Below are 18,288 nucleotides of genomic sequence, written 5' to 3'. Positions count from 1 at the left end.
TTATTGGGGCATGAGGAATAGTGAGTGCCCGACTGACTGAGTGAGGTACCAACGTACAAGAGAGGAGGCGAATGAACTTACCTGATTTGTGCTGTTGTAATGACTGATGCAAGTCTTGGCATTGTTGACGAATGTAATCCAGATCTCAGCAGCAGTATCTGGTGGGAATTCAGGAAACATTTTAATGCCAAACTCTGCAGCTGATGCTTCTTCATCGTCAGAGCAGCATCTTGTGGGCGGCTGTCTGCACGGCGACCTGCACAGGCATGGGGTTAGCCGCAAGGATCGACGCGTAGCTAGCTAGGGGCGGCTGGGTGGAAGAAGAGGAGAGAATTAGGGAACCGTGAGGCTACGTACGGTGGCGGCGACTTGCTGCGGCGAGGGGCAGCCTCGACCTCGACGGAAGGCTTGCGCTTGAGACGACGACCCGCCGCCCCATGGATGCTGCCGCCTGAGGTGGATCCACCGTTGCGACGGCGTGGCCTGGTGGTCGAGCCGGTGGAGGACGTCGCACGTCCGGATCGAAGCAGCATCTTCGATCAGTGAGCAGGGAAAGGAACCGCGCGCCCTCTTTTTTTTTCGCGGGAGGGAGTATATGGGTGCTTATTTATGAGATGGGCCGGATGGGAGAAAAACTGAAAACGTCGGACTCGGATGCCAGGCGTATTTTTTCTACTACGTCTACGGATGGATTTGGATGCATGAAGATCCGAATTATCCGAATTCATATTATTCGCTAAAAATATAAATATGGATATCCATGTTCGTATTCAAATTGAATGTGGATGGCAGGGTAGAAGCATCGACAAGCAAATCCGAATTCGGATTCGGATATCCGGATTTCTGTCGGATGTATCCGGATTTATGTCGGATTTGGATATTAAACGGATGTATCCGGCATCCGCAAAAAATCTTAGGATTTTCCAGCGTCGCGAGCCGCGTGCCCGGCCGCTCCCACCTTCGCCTCGAGCAAAAATTCCCCCCTCGAACCAATGCCCTACGCGCCTCCGCTTCGTGCCACGATTTCTCTTGACACGTGCCAAAATTGACTCGACTCACATATATAATCTGCTGGCTGCTGCAGCTCCTCATTTTCTCATGGGAAAATTAGTTTTGTAGCACCGAAAGATCATTTCTCTTCCGTAAAATATCATTGAAAGATTCCGAATCCGTAAAATAGCATTCAAAGATTGATCTGTTAGCTTATTTACCATTCTGTCGAGTTACTCTTTGGTGTCGTTAAAGGAGGACAAAAATACCCCTTGCGGACTGGCGGCGGCGTGCGGGCCGGGTGGCGTGATCTCCTCCGTGCACGCGCCCCTCCTCCCTGAGCTGCGGGCTGCAGCGAGCTCTAGAGTGGCGTAGCGAGTTGCGGGCAAGAAGTACAGGCGCGGTCAAGACCAATTAGCTGAATTTGTGTGTACTCTGATTAATGATCTCTGAATTTGTGTGTATTAACGATCCACTTCATACGTGTCCATCCATATCTGTAAAATAAATATATAGAAGCCTGTTATGCTTTTGTGTTTTTGAGCTGTTTGTTTGCCTGGTTGATCTTTGCGATTTTGTAAAATATAAATAGAGCAGCTTGTTACAGAACTAGATAGCTATAATATCGGATCCAATCTGACCAGCCTCTCTAATATCTAGCCTTATGTTTTACAGAACTAGAAGTAAAGGGAAAAGGTGAAGTAGATCAATAACCATGGTTTCAAGAAACACAAGGTCAGTTAGAACTGCTAGAAATGTTAGAACATCTCAGTGCTATACGGACTTGAATGAGGAGCCAAAGAGAAAAAGATTAAGTTCATTTCTAAGGGACAACATTGAAGTTGGTCAAGAGCAATCTGAGTTAGATCAATACAACAACGAACCATTGTTGAGTTGGAAAGAAGGTAACTACTTCGACATTTTGAGCTGGTGGAAGACCCATGGTGCAAATTATCCTATCCTTGCTCGAATTGCAAGGGATGTATTGGCTATTCCTACATCAACAGTGGCCTCTGAATCTGCATTCAATGCTGGAGGAAGAGTTGTTCACAAATACCATCGCCGTTTGGACCCTCCACTTATTTGCACAAAGGATTGGCTAAGGGCTGAAAGGAAAGGTAATTATCACTGCTATACTTCTCAGTACTGTATGTTTGTATGTCTAATTGGTAGATTAGTCACTGCTGATTTGCCCCATGTAATTTTTGTTTACTATTTCAGATCTACGTAATGTAACTTCACTTCTTGATGATTTATACGATCTTAGTGTGAATGATGATAAAGTCGATCAAGATGGAGGTATGTAGACTATTTAGCTTGACTGCATGCTGTTTTAGATCTCAGATTTATTTGATTATATATAATATCATTCGTGTTGTAGGTGCTTCTGATGCTGCTGACCACATTGTCGATGGTGACCACATTGTCGCCGGTGACCACATTGTGGAACGGGAAGAAGATTAGGATTGCTCTTTCTTTAGATAACTACTTATTCCTTTTGGATGTTTCACTAGATGACAACTGTGACCTTGCTGCTGTTTTGGATAATAGACCATTGAAAGCATGATGCAGGGACTGTATAATGCGATTGTTGGCTTGTTTATTTATTCTACAGACTTGCATGATAAATTTTTGATCCAGTGAACTGAATGTTGATCTTGTAGAAGAAGATGCAAATAAATGCTAGCCAAGTAGATTTTGAGACCCTGAATGTCATTTTTTTAATATTATGTCAATTCTGTATGATGGATTTTTTTCCCAGCATGGATCTAGTGTAGCTAAGATGATTGTGTCAATTCTGTACATGTGTGTTAACAAATATTTCTTCATTTTTTTGTAGGCGAGCAGAGCTGCTTCATCCTTGGTGCTTGCTGTTCTGCAATTATGCTGCCTACAACTAATGTTGTCGGCTGCCAACTCCTACTGTTGCCTACTGCATATGTGTTTTTGTTCAGTTTTAGTTCACTTGGAGTTGGAGTTGAATGTCATGTAGACATGTACTTTGATTATTCAACGTCAATGATCACAACAAACTATTGTTGTTTGGCTTTCTTTCACTTTAATTTGGTATCGTAAGCAATATTACCCCTGATTTTAGATCACTTCGACGTGTGCACTGCTTTATTTTAAATTGGATTTGGTACTTTCTATGTTCTTGGCACTATTTTATTGGTCTCGGTTAAATTTTAGGATATTGATTTCAAGTTGAACTGAGTAAATATCCGAATGTGTGAATTCGAACTATTCGTTTTGTATTCGTATCCGAAAAGATTCAGATTCATATTCGAATTTGATTTAAAATGTGGTAAATAGTGACCCGAATTCGATTCCATATATATCCGATCCGAATCCATCCCTAACTACGTCCGATGTGCTCAGCTGGATCAGACTCGGATTCCAGCGGTGCTACTAGGCAGTTTAGCGGTAGAACATCCCAATGATTTTATACCAGTCCTTATAATCCTCATTAAAGAAAAATTGGATTTTATGTTCTTGTCCGTGTCGCGAGTCACGATATGGCTATTTCCGTTGCCGATAATTAATAAATGTTGGACCAAGTGAGTGAACTTATAACGCTTGAGTATGGCTTTGAAAGAAAAAATAATGCTTTGTCGTCGTCTCTTTAGCTTTATTTTCTACTGTACCAAAACCAAAGCGAGATTCATCTCAATTGGCTAGCTCAACGGGTGTGCGAGGAGTCAGTACGGGTCCAATTCCCAGTAATCAAATCTTGTGTTTCCTCACCATGGCTTCCTGTCCCCAAATAAAAGCCACAGTTCCGATTTTCCAATGATCTCTACACATGATTTTCTTTCTGTCTAGTTGACTAGTTTGCCAGGTCTGCATGCGTGAGACGGATGTGTGTGTTGAATCGGTGTGTGCTTCTAAAAGATAAAGTAGTTTTTTTATTTATGTTGAAAGTTCGAATTATGACTTCAAATGAACTTTCACCTATTCTATTTTGAGACAATTCCTTACACGCCACTAAAAAAGTTCGCTGGCAATTCCATTTGAACCACTGAAAAAATTGTTGTACCTAGTGTCATTTTTCCCCCCCTCGAAACCACTTCCGTCTAATTTGACTCAAACAGCAGCTTGCAATGACAATTTTACCGTTGTCTTCCACCTTTCTCTTTTATTTCCCACCTTCTCATGGCTCAAGCATACGTTATTGGAGCTAATCCGGCAAGCACGACGATGCCTAGGTCCTGGCCTCCGCATGCTTCGCTATTCAACTCGCCCGCACCTCGCGTAGCGCCGCCGTGGCTTGGAGCCTGACGGAGCAAGCGCCGCCAGCGGCCTTCGCCGCACCCGCCGCTCGCCGGACGAAGACGCCGCCACCTCCAGCTTCCTCTCACCAAGCCGCACCCAGCCCGCTAGTCCTCATCGCCTCTCCATAGCAGGACCCTCGCCAACCGCGTGAAGCCTGGATGCCACCCATCGGCTCCAACATCGAGCTGAGCCTCAACCACATGAAGACATCGATGAATTTCCTAGAGCGCCGCCGTCACAAGAAGATCGAGCCGCCGTCGTTCTTGAACTCCGGTCGTTTCCGTCGCCATCCGCCACCCGTGAGCAGCCACGAGACGCACTCTCCATTCTCTCTCTTTCCCTAACCTCGCTGCCGGTCGGAGAACAGGCGATTTCGCCGTCCAGTGCCGCCGGCCATGAGAGCAAGCTCTCGGGCTTTCGCAGACAATGAGAGGCGTGAATGGAGTACGGTGAGGGAGAGAAGCAAGCGCAGCGCGGCGACGGCAGCGCAGAGCCGCAAGCCCAGCTGCGCGGGCCGTGGAGCTTGGGGCTCCCGGCTGCACGTGCCCTCACCCCACCTGCAAGCAACCGGGGACCATCGCCATTGAAGACGTCAGGAGCTGTTGGCTTGGAGCCATGGGCACTTTGGCTATTCCCACAAAATTCTGGCAAGTTCAATAGCGCTAACGGTGACTTCGAGTAACGGAAGTAACGGCAGTGGCATAGGAGGGTACAAAAATTTCAAGTAGTGGCTCTTAAGGTAAATATGGGATTGTGAACTTTTTTAATGGTACGTAGGGAATTGCCTCTTCTATTTTACCAAATATATCACCATAAAACGAGGGATGTTTTTACTATTTCCCACAAAAGATTATCTCTCACGTACTTCCATCTTCTCCAAACGTCTAATACGTCACTTTCTTCGTTGATATCTCAAAGTCAGTTGCTAGCTTAAAGTTGATGTATCTCCACAGCGTTAAAGGTTATGCTCTGAGAGAAAACTATATCGAAAAGTGAGCGAGATTAGATCTTCACTCCACGCTAGTCTCATGCGTTTTGCACTATTCAATGAGTAAAAAAATTGATCAGCTACCTCTGAGCTAGACCATTGGAGACACCCTTATAAAATTGCTTCTCAAATATGAATTGCTGAAAGCATTAATAACTCAAAACATATCATGCCAATAAACACATGGTAAGCCTCATTAGAAATACTTTCAGCAATTGATGCTTAGGTGCTGTAGCAGATAAAATCGATCCTGGACTCCAAATAGTGCTTTGCTAGCTGATTCTACCAGGAACGATGGTATGCCCAAAACATCAATTAAAAAAACCCACAGTACTGTCGAGTATCAGCGAAGTTTCCTGCGACGTAGCATGATCCTTTTGGGTGCTTAAATCTTGGAAGACAAGCATAGCAATGCTCGTAATCCATACCCACTGTTTCCCAATCCGGGTACACGTGCTTCAGCGCCTCCTCAATGGTTCGGATGCTTCTCCCACCTGTAATCAGATAAGATAGCCAGTAACCAATGAGACTCAGGATATTCCAGTACAATAATACTGCATCTATCACTACAATGCTGAATAGGTCTATCTGCATTTTTCCTTGGCTCGCACAGAACATAAAATTGTGTTTAATTCTCAAGAAAATTCAGTGAAACTACCTATATTATTCAAGTATTCAACCATCATGCAATGGATGGTGGTGGAGCTAAGAACTGGAACACAAAAAAAGGGATAAAATTTAGGCCAAATTTGGTTTTATGGCACCCAAAAAAAAACGATTTAGAGAAATAGCATTAAAAATGTTTCAGTCCACCGCAGTTATTTTTGCAGAAAATACCATATCTCCCCTCCCTCCTCACATGTGTCCTCTGCTGGCGGACGAAGCAGCAGCGCTGGTGAAATAACTATACATGAATCATTTGGGAAAGCAGAAATGATGTACCTGCATCAGAAGGCGAAACGGGGCAACAGCAAGTGACATCCTCCTCCTTAGGAGCAACGTGTGCCTTGATCTCACCAAAGAAGAGCCGGGAGTGGCCGTTCTTGTCTTGAGCAAGAAAATTCTGGTGGTAGTAGTCTCTCCCGTCTTGCTCCGTGACAAGAAAGAACCCATTGCCACGTGCACGCTTGTACACAAAGTTGGCCTGCAAGTTCGAAATACGGACGTTTCGTTATTGTCAGTACTCAGGAACAACTTGTTACATGCAGTAATTGTTGACAATGCTAGACGCCTAGACCAAGATGAATGAGCTTGCCTGATTCTTCTTGTTGTAGTGGTTGATGCAAGTCTTTGCATTATTGACAAAACCCACGTCGCGGCGGCTTCATCTCGTGGGAGATAAGGGCCGGAGCAATTTAACGCCTAGCTCCGCAACTGATGCTTCGTCGTCAGAGCTATCGTCTCCGTTGTCGGTGACCTCCTGGAGAGATACCGGCGGCGATTTGTTCCTCCTGACTTGGCGGCGGGCCGGGGGGCAGCCTCGACCTCGACGGGAGACTTGCGCTTGAGGTGTAGACGACCCGCCGGCGCCGCCTCGTCGAAGCCGCTGCCCGAGGTGGATCCGCCGTTGCGACGGCATGGCTCGGCGGTGAAGGACGTCGCGCGCCCGGATCGGAGCCGCATCTTTGATCGGGATGGAGAAGAAGGGCGGGTTGGGAACCGGCGGGAGCAAAATCGGTGTCTGTTTCCGAATCGGACTGCCGTGCACACTGACACCGATTCGGATCAGTTTTTCTTTTTCGGCGCGATATCCAGACGGCGTTTTTGTTCCTCACAAATTTCCTAGGACAAATCCCTTTGATGCAAATTATATATTCTCCTCCACCCCTGAACGGACGCAGCAGGGTCTTACGATCATGGCGGCGGCGGCGGCCGTTACCAAGAGACGCGCGACAGGCACAGACGGCGGCGGCATCGCGGCTTTACCGGAGGAACTCCTCCACGAAGTCTTCTCCCGCGTGGGCGGCGTCAAAGACATCTTCCTGCTCGCCCGTGACGTGCCGGCGGTGGCTGCGCCTCTTCACCGACCGGTCCTTCCTCCGCGGTCTCTGGCCGGGCCAGGGCCAGGGCCACCGCGCGCGCCTCCTCGGCTTCTTCCGCCGGCGGACTAAACGGTTGGTGGATTATTGTCCAAGCATGGCGAAGATGCGGGCGGCGCAGCGCACCTCCGTCTCTCCGCCCACCTTCCTTCCGGCGCCGGGGTCGCCGCTCGGCCCCACGGAGCGCGCCCTCACCTCCTTCGTCGCCGACGACGACGGCACCTTCAACTACGCCCAGCCCCTGGCGGCGCGCCGCGGCGTCGTCCTAATGCAGCTCGTGCCCCGGACCTTCAACCTCATCGACCGGGTGATAGACACCAGCCCCCTCCTCCTCGGCCTCTTCAACCCTACCACCTGCGAACGCCACGTCCTCCCGCCTCTAGAGTGCTCCTCCGGTAGCCGCTGGTGCGTCGACGGCTACGCCATCATCACGGCCGCCGACGGCGACGAACTCGACGGATCGTCCCCGCCGCCGCCGCCGTCCGGGCGCTTCACGTTCTCGCAGCTGCTCCTCCTCGCCACCCGGCAGGGGAGCTACCAACGGTACCTCCACTCGTACTCCGCCGCCACGCGCGGCTGGGGCGGCGCGCCCACCGCGTGCCTCGACGGCCGCTGCCTCTCCCTCGTCGGCGAGGGACCCGCCGCCGTCCACCGTGGCGCCGTGCACTGGCTGTGCAACGACGATCTCAAAGCGAGCACGCGCGGCGCGCCACGAGGCGATCACAGCCTGTGCAAGCTCAGCGCGGAGCTGGGCGGCACGGCGCGCGTCTCGCTGGCGAAGCTCCCCGTCCGCGCCGGGGGCACGCCGCTGCTCCACGTCAGCCGGGACGGCAAGCTCTCGGTCGCCTGCATGTACCCCGCGCACGCGACCGTTTGGATGCAGCAAGACGGCGGCGGAGAAGACGACGCGTACGTGGGTCCGGACCCAGGTGTTCCTCATACCAATGGCAATGGCGGCGGTGCCGACGAACTCAAAGGATCCCCCGGGATTGCAGCACTGGTTGGAGGAGTGGTATGAGTTCGACAGGGGGTCGGTGCTCGTGCTGGGAAGGAGCGGCGGCGTCTTCGTCCTCGACCTCGAGAAGAAGGTGATAGAGAAGGTCATGGACTGCTTCCCGAGACTGTACGTTGGTAAACGGCATGGGAGGTTTGTGCCATACGAGATGGATTTGGTGGAGTTCTTCGTGTCTCGTCTTGGTGGTCTACTATGTAGAGGATGATTCATGATTACGCATGTCATGCAGCTAAGCAAGTGGTGCCGTAATTGTCTGCAGTTAAGCAAATCCACTTCGAACAACGATGTATTACATGGACCATAGGCACATAAAGTTTTGACTCTAAGAAATCTAATGGTTTAAAAGTAACTGAAATCGGATTCGCCGTTTGAGAGAAAATTGAGGTTAAAATTTAGAAATCGATGCTCAGGAATTATGCTTGTATTGCTGCTTATATTTTCAAGCTAACTTGGCCCGTCCAAGCTCTTCTTCTTAATTTATACAATAGGCAGATTTATCCTGATAAATTGTATTTCCAATAATATATTTGTGTGTTTACTTTTGCTAAGGGAACAACATGTCTTGGAAGACATTATTAGAACACGTACACCTGGATAGGCCTGGGGAGGACATGGATCAATGTACAAAATAGCGGGCTATGGGATTTAGCACAGAGCTGTGCTCAACCGTTATAGCTCCGTTATAGCCCACTATAACCCGCTAATTAGTACAACACTATTGTAGCGGCAGTTAGCATCAACCGCTATAGCGCCGCTATAGCCTGCTATTTCGTACATTGGTATGGACAAACCCACTCTTGTTCATATCCAAATCCAAATAATTATTATTCACTCCGTACCCTCCCCAATCCCACCCATATCCAATGGATAATTAACTTTATGCTACATATATATACATATCCATTAATTGTATCCTCCCATACCCTATCCTTCCCATTTCTAATGGGTATATAATTTTATACCCATATCCTCCTCATTTGAAATGGGTGTGGATTTCGAGGAGAGGATATGGATACCCATCGGCAGGCCTACCCCAGATTCGTCTGAACATGAACACACACTTGCTGGTCGACATCTGGGAATCTTCTCGACAACTTACTTTTGATTCTTCTGCCCGGTGCGAAACTGTGCAAGCAAATTTCTGAGAAATTGCAGTTTCGATGACTTTGGTCAGACCCAAACTGACGTACCCACGAACACTTTATATTAAAAAAATGGCAATGGGTTTGATTACCGCATATAAATCCAACCTGGTCACTCGGCAGGTAACCGCGCGACAACGTAGGGAACGTTTCAGACATAACTATACATGCAATCTTCGTGTTATGTTTCTCAAGCCCTACAACACGCTGCACTCAAAAACAGGGCCAAGCAGAGTGCAGAACAAGAATGAGCGAGCAGGTGTACAACGAAGTCGCCACGATCGTCTATGCAACAAGACAGCCTACGGACGGATGTCAGCGCAGTGAGGTCTGGCCGGCGAGATGAAGCAGCGCCTGCTTGTGGTAGGCGGTGCGGAGCTTCTTGTACTTCTGCACAAAGGTAGGCAGGTCGATGTCCTTCTCCAACAACTTCTGATGCAGCTCCTCAGACTCCTCGTCCAGCTTTGCCATTGATGCTGAGCACACAACAATGTGGTGAGTATACGACGTAAGATCTTATGAAGTTCTTGGAAGTAACATGATCCTAGCATGACGACACCGTGCATAACTGGCAAATATGTGCAGGCGATGCACCATTCAATGTACATTACAATCAATTACAAATCAGAAAGTAACCAAACTCGGATAAAGTAGGCGGCTGATACAGTGACTGTACAGGCTACTGTTCAAAGTGCTTTTTTAAAAAAAAAAGTGAACTGTTCAAAGTGCTTACTTTGGAGCTTGTCGAGCAGTGCAGCAGGCGAATAGGACATCATAATATCATCCTTTTGCCTCTCCAAATCAGTTAACCTGTCTTGAGCAGCAGCCAGTTCTGTGGTTCTTATTATTGTGCACTGTACAAATCATATACACAACTGAAATATCAGCAAAGAAATGTTGAAGTGCTGAAAAAATATGAACAAAACTTAGTAACAGTTTTGCATAGTTTTTGTATCATGGCATTAATCAAATTTAAACTATCAATGATGATTTGTTTTAATAATGAATAGCATGGCTACAGTGTTAACAATCTTTCTTGATAAGACATGCTACAGTCCTGCACCTGATTCCGGAGCTCCAAAATCCGCTGCTCCTTTTCTAAATTTTCCCCTGTAGTTTACAATACCAAAGAACCGGTTACATATATCTATTTTGAAGCTCATCAAATCAAAGAGTACTTATTGTTTCTTTGAAACCAACTGAAATACCATTATCTATATAAACAGAATGTATAACTCACTTGCAAGTTGCAAGGTTTCCTTTCTAAGCTCATCATGTACCTGAATGAACATTAAGAAAGAGCACCAAGTCAGGAAATATGCAAGACTCTTCAGGAATTTCCTATGTGGGTATGCCAAAGAAAAGGCATTGAGACAAAACAATCTAATATAGATAAACATCAGTTAACATCACAATATAAATAGTGGCAGAACCATCACCAACACATGGATGAGGACGAAGAGGAAAAATATAAGGTATTAAGGTGTTAGAACACTAGGACCTACAAATCTGTAAGCTTTCAATCATATTGTACACTAGGAGATAGACTGTAAAGAAAAAATAATGAAAAAAAGAGAGAGTAGTATGCAAGAGTTCGCAACTCCAACATAATTAACTGATCATGAAGATTTGAAAACTATTTTCTATAACCAGTTGTGTGTGGATAACTAACGCCAATGAGGATAAGCACTCCTATGAACCTCACTAGTTGTTGGAACCACTGAACCAAAGAGCATTAAAAGTAGTGTTATATCCAGAAAGGATCACAACTCTGGCAATGTCAACATCACAAGTATAAAAGGTGATACATGCAACATAGCTTACATTGTTCTGGGTTTTAACTTGATCAAGTGAATTAAAGAATGCATTATATGCCTCTTTGTCTTTCAATAGACTCTGTAACTCCTCAATACTGCACAAAAAAGATTTGATTAAAAAGATAGCAAGATATACAAGGTTTTTGACTCCAGTCAAATAATGCATCATCAGTAAAATTGAATACTGTGCAAATAAACACATTTTCAGCATATATATTTCAGGAACACAGCACAACAAATCAACCATGCACAAACAGTCCTTCCAAAATGCTACAGCACTTATCAACTAGTTCTCCAACTTACACCAATTATCATGTTTTAGAGAAGCAGTACATATCTACAGGCTGCCTGACTCTGGTCATTCAGCCTAGCCTTAACATATATACAACATACTCAAGGATTTTCCAGTCTTGCGTATGTCCATCCAAATGTGTGATGCCAATCTGTGATATGATAGCATAAGTTGAAGGACCATGCCATATTATAATCTAAGGTAACAAAATTAGAGAAGTCGCATGGCATAGATCTAGATACAGTTTTGCTAATCTCCCAGTTTGGGGATAACCCTAAAAACATATAACTTGTAGCAAAGGGTAACAAAGTATTTCAATAGCAATCCATATTCCATAACAAATATAAGAAACGAGACAGTCCTGTATGCAAGAAAGATAGAAGTAAATCATGAAAGAAAATAAGGATATGTGCTAACCTCTTATCCTTCAAACGAGCAATTATCCCTGCAGCCTCAGCAGGAGATGGTTGCCCACGGGATGAAGACTGAGGATGATCTGAAGCTCTTTGATGCGGGCTAGCACTAGAAGAGGTAGGTGTGGATGGACGCGAAGACGAGCCGACCACCGAGGGAGGGTACCAAGATTGCGTAGGTATGTCCTGGAAATTTGGATCTGTTTGCTGCTGCTGAGAGCTGTTACAAGAAAATTCAGCAGAGCCAATGGCAATAAGCAAGAGAAGCAAAATTTCAGGTAGTAAGCAAGACTGCAAGAGAGAGCAAAATTTTCAGAACCGCTTAATACATAGTTCATACATGCTATCCTTAATCATTCAGTACAGCAGTATAAGATGCATCCATAGGAAATGACACAGATAGCAATAAATTCTCTTTAGTTAACAAATGGACTTATGGAGTAAAACACGCGCAATTTCATAACTTCTTAAATGTCTGTAGGGTTGTACAGAACACAAAAAAAACTAGGTACTAAAGTATTGTGATCAGACAACTTATTTGAAACTAAGAGGTTCTGAATACAACAGGTAACCAGATGTATACAGGAACATCTTAAACCTAGTTAGTTTAGGCAGATAAAAGAAGAAGCCAGGTCCAACATACCCGAAACGAGGAAATCTCCAGCTCATCGCAGAGAAATCTGCACTGATAGAGAGAAGGTTACATGTCAATCGATAAACTGATCAGTGATGCAATCCGAAATGTTTGAACCCTTATGATTCGTGAACGTCGAAGTGAATGCCTAAATATATCCCGATGCAAATAGCATAGCAGTTGTACTTAGTGCTTGTTAGATAATCAGTCCCATCATCGAAAACAATCATTTCGTTAAATATCGACCAGGCTGAATCACTCGCCTCGCCACCCTCGATCCACCACTGCCGCCGCTAGACGCTCCTCTTAGGCTAAGCCCGCCGGCCATGGAGCCCTCCCCCGACGACCCCGAACCCGAAAACCCTAACCTAGTGACCACCATGCCTCAATCCGAGAGAGGGAGGAGGAGGACCCACCTCGTCGCCGGCCGTCAACCACTACCCACCAGAGCTGGGCGAGCACGAATCGGAGGAGTGGAAGAGAGCTCGGACGGAGAAGAAGGCGCGGCTGCGGCGCGCAGCGAGGAGTCTTCGCCTTGCGCTCGCGGTGGTTGCTTCGCCCTTCGACGGAGGAACGAGGAAGTGTGGAGGCGATTTTGGGGCAGCTGCCGGACCAGACGACGGAGAGAACCGGAGGAGAGAGAAGAGTCGAAGCGACGCGGTTGGGCTCATTCCTTTGCCGCACGCGTAAACATTTGGGCCGGCTGAGCAGAAAAGACCCACACCCGTTTGGGCCATACGCGAAGCCGACGCGTTAGGATGTTGTTGGGCTGTAACTCTCCGCACTGGGGTACACGACGGGCCCACCTCTCGCCTCACCGTCTCGGCCCCCGGCCACACCGCCTCCCACATCGCTCGGTCCACCGCCGTCAGAAACCCCACGCCGCCGCTACTCCGGGGCATCGCGCCAACCGGAATCGCCTCCGCCCACCGCCGCCACCACATCCCCCGCTGCCGAAACCTACACGCGGCCGCCGCACAGCCGTCGCTCCGGCATCCCCACCGCCATGAACCCTACGCTGCCGCCACTAGCAAACCGATTGAGGGTGAGTTCTCTTCTCTCCCTTTCCCTCCCCAATCCCTAATCTAATGCGAACCTTGTTGCAAAGGATCCAGTCCGTGTGTATCGCCCGCTAGAGCCTCACCTCGCGTTTGTATCGGTTGCCTTGGTTGTGCAATTCATCTCACCAGTGCCTTAGGGATTGTCAACCCACTATCATCCGCCAGTAGCTGCAGCCTCATCTGTGCACAATTATCCTCGGTTGAGCTGCATTTCAGCGTCATATTTGATTCATCGTGAACTGAGGCAAAAGACAACACTTGCTTGCTCATGATGTCAAGAACTTGGTCCATCCCCTTTCCATACTTCACTGCACAAAATGTAGCAAACACCCCAGGGGGTCCCGTGGCCGAGTGATGGACAGACTGATGAGATACTCTGCTATCTTTTCACATTGTATCAGCTTCTCACAGATAACAGCTTGGCTTCCAACACTGGAACCGCAAAAACTGCATGACGGTATCTCCTCACACACTAATTGACCACCTTCCATTGCAGATAGTTAGAGGCTAAAGCCACCTTGTTGCCATGATGGCATCTTGTCGAGCATCAGTTAACTATTATGCACTCTAAAATTTCCAGGACTGAAACCACTTCTTCTCTCCCATGGCGATAATTCATCAAACATTTTCTGTCCATTACTGAATTCACAGTAAACAACAAACTTGCCTTTGTTGTTGATGAAACGAGTGTCTTGATCACTTTGTACCCTGGTCATGTGCTGACTCCTGTTGTTATCCTGAGCCGTGATCCCCATGATCCAGAAATTTACCTCAGAGGCTAACTGGAGTAACAGCATGAAATGCTCTGGCGATAGCTGATCCTGTTGCTTGACAAAACATTCTGGTATTTTAGCAAGCACTAGATAAGTATCTTAATCTTATACACCCTCCTGAATCCTGATAATCAAGGTAAATGTTGTCTTGCTGGAACTACATCACCTTGCTCATAATAGTCTTCTTGCTATTATTAGAGGCACCTTGCTGGAACTAACCCCAGCCGTGGATTCGGCGTGTAATCGGACCGCTTTTTTCTACCTATTAATACAATGACACACACCTCCTGCACGTTTGAGAAAAAAAAAATAGTCTCCTTGTTCAGACTGAAACCATAGCATCTCCATGATGCTATTTCCTTGAGCACATTGACCAGAAACCCATCTGGGGTTGCATGCCACATATCACTTGCAGATGAAGAGCTCTTCACTAGGATGGTTGCATATGCGCACTAAAATATTCCATCATTTTCCCCGAAATTTTAGCCACGCTATAACCTTTGTTGCAACACATTCTTTTGTAACAGCAGGTTCAACAGGAGCTACCATCTTTGCCTACAACAGCATGTCAGCATCTATGGAAAAGCTTGCGAGTCATCAGCCTACTGATACTACTGAAGTTAGTGATGATAGAGATGATTCTTAATTTGTTGTTACTTCATATTCAAAGTTCGAATATTTGATACTATTTCTTATCACAGGATATGTCAAAAAAGTATGCCAATGCATATTTCTTATGGACATGGCATGAAAGGGTCATTGAAGGACAAACCGTCTTATCACATGCTAAAGATCATGATGAAGGTTGAATGTCTTTACTCCTTATTTTTTATGTGTTTGTCTGGGTTTCTGTATTTATGGTTTGACTTCTGAGTAGTATGTTGCACCGTTCTACTTTGTTGGGTTATGGCATCTTTCCGTGTCTACTCTTGGAAAATAGTTGCTTTACAGCTTCTAGGAAGTAGGACCCTGAAATTCTTTTTAGTGCACCTAGTATTGTGTTTGGGCTGATAACCCCTTGAAGTTTTTTTTTAGTCCATTTAACCCCTAGGTTTCAAATTGGGTTGTTTGGGCAGATAAGCCCTTAAAGTGGCTTTTAGTCAATTTAACCCCCCTCAGGTTTTAAACTTTGGTCAGTTTGCCCCTTGGGTGGGTTTTGCTAGATGATCTTGTCATTGTGGGTGCCATGTCATATGATTTGAGTGTGTCAATGCCTCATCCCCACTAGATGCTAGCATGATCTCCTACAGCTTCCTCCTTGTCTATCTGTTCAATTATCCTCCCGTCTAGTGAGAATGCTAACATTTGCGATTTCTGTAGGAATTTCTCTCTTCTTTTGAACTACCTCAGCTTGGAAGCAAATTGTAGGGTGAAGGGACATATCATCAAAGAGCTATCGCCATATGAGTTGTACGAGCAGTACACACATATGAAGAAGGAACCGTCCTCTGATGGATTGAGTGAGCTAATCAAGGTTGCTGAGATACTTAAAAGCACAGGAGCAGTAGAACTGAATCCTGAAGGCATCCCAACAAAGGTAATATTGCCTCTCCTAGTTCACAAATGCCCCTCAGAATAACCTAGTCCAATATGGTATACTGTTGTATTTTCTTGCAATGAATAATTCCTCCGGATAACAAAAATCTTCTATTCCACAATCTTTTTGTTCTAAATTGTTAGTACTGCATTTATCATTGTTTACATGTGACATGTTTACATGACTTGTATTTGGCCAGCGATGCACAATTTCGGACTACAAGCTGTTCGATACGAAAAATCCTGAAGGTCTGTCTGAAGCACTGGATAACTTAAGGATGCATGGTCCACTGGTTGCTGTGTACTCTGTGACAGAGTATCAAAGAAGGAATGAAGACTCTTTTGGCATACTTCATGGTGCAGAGGAGCAGGTTGTGGGTGTGTGCCAAGAGACAGATGATGGAATCGAAGTGAGTCCTTCCAAGAGGACGGTATGCGTCACAGGATTTGGGGTGGAAGACTTGTGCTCTTTTCTTCAGTTCCAAAAGTTCAGAAGGGTGCAAGAGGAAAAGGGGATGTTTGGGCGAGTCCTTGCTTCATCGACCCTTGAACTGGTTGGGTTTTTTGTTGAAGCTCCCACGAGATGCTAGAAGAGGCAGAAGAAAGAAACCTGAAGCATAGGTACACACCAACATCCATGTTGTGCCATTCTGTTACTTTACAAGATGCGATCGGTTTTTCTTATTAGTGAGAAGTAACCAGGCTAACTGTCCATGCTCTTGTTGCAGGTCTGATAGGGGTTTATGAAATGGAGGAGTCCAACTACAACGATTGGCCTGTTGTTTATTGCAACCACCGAGTCATGTCTTGAGTCTTATACTTCCTTGTTTGCAAATGTGGTTGATGAAACAAAAGGAAGACCTTATGATGAGCCTGACGTCAGTATTTCGATGCCAACAGATGCTTATAAGCTTGCACGTCCAGTTAACTAGCGCTTGATCGAAATTTATAGGTTGTCCAGTGTCCAAGGTGTGCTGTAGTGGTAGAAATTGATCAAAAGTTCAGTGGACACGGCGAGGTGAAACATGTCTTGCAGTTACTCCAGCAGGAGATCCTGTAACGCAAGCATTGGCGTAGGGATCCCGGATCCTGCCATATGGCTCAGCCCCAGTCCTCTGCTCAGCAATGGCGCCGCGCCTCGAGCCTCTCTTGCTGCTCTTCGTCTTCCTCCTCGCATCCCCCTCTGGCCATGTGAGACTGGCACCACCGCTATCGGATCGGACGCATTGTCAACCTTCGATTCCTCGCCGTAGAATTTAACAACCTGGCAGGAGAAATCCCACCGGAGATAGGCAGACCTGTCAACCTCGCCGTGCTGGCTCTAGGTTCCAATCAACTCTCAGGACGCATCCCTTCTTCGATAGGGAACCTCTCGCCGGCACTGGCCTACCTCGGTCTCCCCCCTGAATAACCTGACAGGAGTCACCCCGCCGCAGCTGCTAAGATTGGCATCCCTCGGCGTCCTTGAACTCAGCATGAACAATCTCCAAAGGAGCATCGCAACCTTCAATTCAACTGTACGCATTGGGGGTACAATGTTCAGAGGAGAGAGCAGCGGATCGCATGCAAATCGGCGATGCACACTGAAAGAGTTACTGTTATAAGAGAAAGGTTCAGAAGCATCTAGGGACCTGGAACACTGTCATGGTAAACCCAATTATGTCGACAGTACGCAGCTATTTGTTGTCTGCAATCTGAGGCTGGAGTTCACAGAAGTCATGTTTCACTAGAACCACAACCAGATGGACAATAAGGGGTTGGAAGCTGGCGTCTCCGCAACTGTTTCCGTTTGCTCTCTGCAATCTTAGACTGGAATTCAAAGAACATAAACTCAAAATCTTGTTGCTTATAAGATCGAAGCATTGGATTTGTTTTGTACCAGCTGAGTTGCGTCAGAGTTGTTGGGCCGCCGCGCTCGCGCGAAAACGGACGCAGAAGCAGGCCTGGCGCCCCCACGGCTTAGGCTTATTGGGCCAGGCTCTAGTTGGGCTGTGATCGACACTTTGCGTTTGTTTGTTCGATCCGCTAATTGCAATCTGCCGCTTGGGGTTCAATTAGTACCACACGGACAAGCTAAGCCAACGCCGCCCACCTGAAAGGTGACCAGCGCTGCGTACCGAACGGGTTGACTGCGCGAGCGGCATGCTCGTTCTGCAATCCAAATTATAGACTCAAGCGTATTGAATCATACAGTCGGCCCCAACATTTGACATAAATGTATAGCTATTTTTTTATTTTTTTATTTTTTAAAACGAATCGGCACGAGAGTTGCCTGCTTTACTTTGCTACACTGAAAAGGAGGACAGAGTCAGAAC

General features: G+C 46.6%; 1 protein-coding gene, 1 long non-coding RNA gene and 1 pseudogene across 4 annotated transcripts; 2 read left to right on the top strand and 1 right to left on the bottom strand.

Moving 5' to 3' along the window:
• The first annotated feature begins 7,387 nt into the window (after nucleotides 1–7,387).
• LOC105914047 lies at nucleotides 7,388–8,510 on the top strand (annotated as a pseudogene).
• Nucleotides 8,511–9,478: 968 nt separating this feature from the next.
• On the bottom strand, nucleotides 9,479–13,284 carry LOC101784349 (vacuolar protein-sorting-associated protein 37 homolog 1). Of its 2 annotated transcripts, none has more exons than XM_004951774.2 (8): nucleotides 13,020–13,284; nucleotides 12,613–12,654; nucleotides 11,974–12,189; nucleotides 11,272–11,359; nucleotides 10,688–10,727; nucleotides 10,511–10,557; nucleotides 10,181–10,301; nucleotides 9,479–9,923 (listed from the first exon to the last, which is right to left on the bottom strand). In XM_004951774.2, exons 2-8 carry the CDS (start codon nucleotides 12,636–12,638, stop codon nucleotides 9,763–9,765), a joined length of 699 nt encoding a protein of 232 aa, XP_004951831.1. In that variant the 5' UTR covers nucleotides 12,639–12,654; nucleotides 13,020–13,284; the 3' UTR covers nucleotides 9,479–9,762. The 2 variants fall into 2 exon arrangements, with proteins under 2 accessions (XP_004951831.1, XP_004951830.1); XM_004951773.2 differs by having other exon boundaries at nucleotides 12,613–12,649.
• Nucleotides 13,285–13,445: 161 nt separating this feature from the next.
• Nucleotides 13,446–16,922, top strand: LOC105914527. Of its 2 annotated transcripts, none has more exons than XR_001164278.2 (6): nucleotides 13,446–13,648; nucleotides 14,968–15,056; nucleotides 15,139–15,241; nucleotides 15,758–15,974; nucleotides 16,174–16,594; nucleotides 16,702–16,922. It is a non-coding gene; the product is annotated as an uncharacterized LOC105914527 (long non-coding RNA). The 2 variants fall into 2 exon arrangements; XR_001164279.2 differs by having other exon boundaries at nucleotides 14,965–15,056.
• Nucleotides 16,923–18,288: the final 1,366 nt, after the last annotated feature.

Source organism: Setaria italica, chromosome I, assembly GCF_000263155.2.
Source record: "Setaria italica strain Yugu1 chromosome I, Setaria_italica_v2.0, whole genome shotgun sequence".
NCBI lineage: Eukaryota > Viridiplantae > Streptophyta > Magnoliopsida > Poales > Poaceae > Setaria > Setaria italica.
This window is presented reverse-complemented; position numbering and strand designations above follow the sequence as displayed.

Excerpts from the sequence above, each read along its gene's own strand:
- LOC101784349 (XM_004951774.2), bottom strand. The coding sequence starts at position 12,638 with ATGAGCTGGAGATTTCCTCGTTTCGG. Across the intron at positions 10,728-11,271 it reads AAGTTAAAACCCAGAACAAT|GTACATGATGAGCTTAGAAA; the intron begins GTAAGCTATGTT and ends ATGTTCATTCAG. Across the intron at positions 10,558-10,687 it reads GGAAACCTTGCAACTTGCAA|GGGAAAATTTAGAAAAGGAG; the intron begins GTGAGTTATACA and ends TGTAAACTACAG.